The 1,594-nt window shown below is 43.4% G+C and overlaps 2 protein-coding genes across 2 annotated transcripts in view; both read left to right on the forward strand.

Moving 5' to 3' along the window:
* Positions 1 to 578: 578 nt before the first annotated feature.
* Positions 579 to 891, forward strand: Pmar_PMAR021485 (hypothetical protein; the record flags this gene model as incomplete). The annotated part of the gene is made up of 1 exon (XM_002765682.1): positions 579 to 891. A coding segment is annotated over one exon (313 nt), but the record flags the coding sequence as incomplete, so codon positions are not given.
* A 585-nt stretch (positions 892 to 1,476) lies between these two features.
* The window catches only part of Pmar_PMAR021486 (hypothetical protein), a gene marked incomplete at both ends in the record, with an annotated part of 713 nt that continues 595 nt past the window's right edge, over positions 1,477 to 1,594 (forward strand). Inside the window, one exon of the mRNA XM_002765683.1 lies at positions 1,477 to 1,535. Within this exon, the coding sequence (XP_002765729.1) occupies positions 1,477 to 1,535 (59 nt within the window). The remainder of the gene's footprint in view (positions 1,536 to 1,594) is intronic.

Below are 1,594 nucleotides of genomic sequence, written 5' to 3' on the forward strand. Positions count from 1 at the left end.
GGACTAGTGAGATATGAATATAATAGGTATCATGGTTCGAGACAGCCTAGCCACAGCAGGCAACGCGACTTCGTTGTTATCAGTGGCTACTCCTTCGAACGTCATATCAAAGGGGATGCAACAGTAAGCAGTGTCGTATTTAGTGTGGGGGAAAATTTGCGAATATTTTTCCCACGACGTGTGTTGCTGACGATATGGAAATTTTGAAGAAGTGTTGAGAAATTCTGCGAAATTTTTTCGCTCGTAAAATCCAACAAAAATTCATCCACATTTTCATAAGGTTTCCATATTGTCACCAACACACGTAGTCGGCCATGTGCCTATTTTCCTCCCACACTGGTTGCATTGTAACATCCCTCTGAGCTGTAGCTCATATGCACTCTGTGGGTGCTTACATTGGAGTTTCACCCTAGTGATATGAAAAACAGTAGGGAAAAACATATTTTACGGCTACTGCATATCATCCCGAATATCGCGTTTTTCAAAGAGTATTACGCCACTTCGCGTAAAACTGGTGAAACTCCATTGTATGTTCCCATGTTACTTCCAGAGTTCTCAAAATTATTTATATTATTCAGATCGTCCACTCCTACTGTTGACACGGCGACAGTCCAAGACGCGGACTTGCTCGGATTGAGTGAAGACGAGCAAACGGTTGAACCTGCAGTAGATCAGAAGTCCCTTCCCGAAGTTCCGATGGCTGAGAAAACGTCGAAGAATAATTCGGAGGGGTTAAAGATGATTGAGGATCGCCACTCGGTTTCGGATAAAGAGTCGACTGGGGAGACTAGTGAGAGCGTGTCGGGAGTAAGTGAAGGCGGAATTGGCTCGAATGCTTCTACTGAGGCTCCAGCTACGGGGCGTGAGGAGGATGCTGTTCTACCTCTGTGAGGATAGTATATGCTGTTACGATGATGATTTCGAGCTGTGTTCACGTCGTTACGGTACACTGTTTAGCGCATTTTATTTGGCATAGTTGAATAGAAAAAGCACCATTCTGTCATCGGTGCTGTGCTCTTACCGTTATAGCTTTAATTCCTATGGTTACTATAATATGTATGCATTCTACCTGTTTCGGTATGAGAAGCAGTTTGTTTCTACCTCCTTCTGCTGCTACTACTACTGAGGATTTGTGTTGTCACAATAGCCAAGTGTGTAGAGAAGGCTTGTAAGGAACTTCTGAGGAATCGGGGTGAGTTTTTTCCGAAGGTCAAATGTGTATTTAGTAGATGATATGTTAGTTCATTGACAGTCGTGTTTGACTGCATTGGTGTGGTAATCTCTGCTGTGAGAAGCGGTATAGAAGGTTTGCGGCAATCCTCGTGTAGGTGTTCGTATACAAACTTGTATAACTAGTGATGATACTCCTAGGCTTAGCTGAGGAAAGCGATTATATATATTACAACACTGTATGTAGACCAAAACCAACTATATAACTCACAGCCATTCGATAGCTTCACGTGTTGCTCGTTATCAATGGAAACATCTACTGTTGACGTCGTTGAACGAGAGAACGCTGAAGTTGCGGGTTTCTGGTAGGCCCTGCTCGGTCATTGTATTGTTGTTATGTCGTGTGTTTAGTCACAACATGGAC

Source organism: Perkinsus marinus (genome assembly GCF_000006405.1).
Source record: "Perkinsus marinus ATCC 50983 genomic scaffold scf_1104296975156, whole genome shotgun sequence".
In the NCBI taxonomy this organism is placed as follows: Eukaryota; Perkinsozoa; order Perkinsida; family Perkinsidae; genus Perkinsus; species Perkinsus marinus.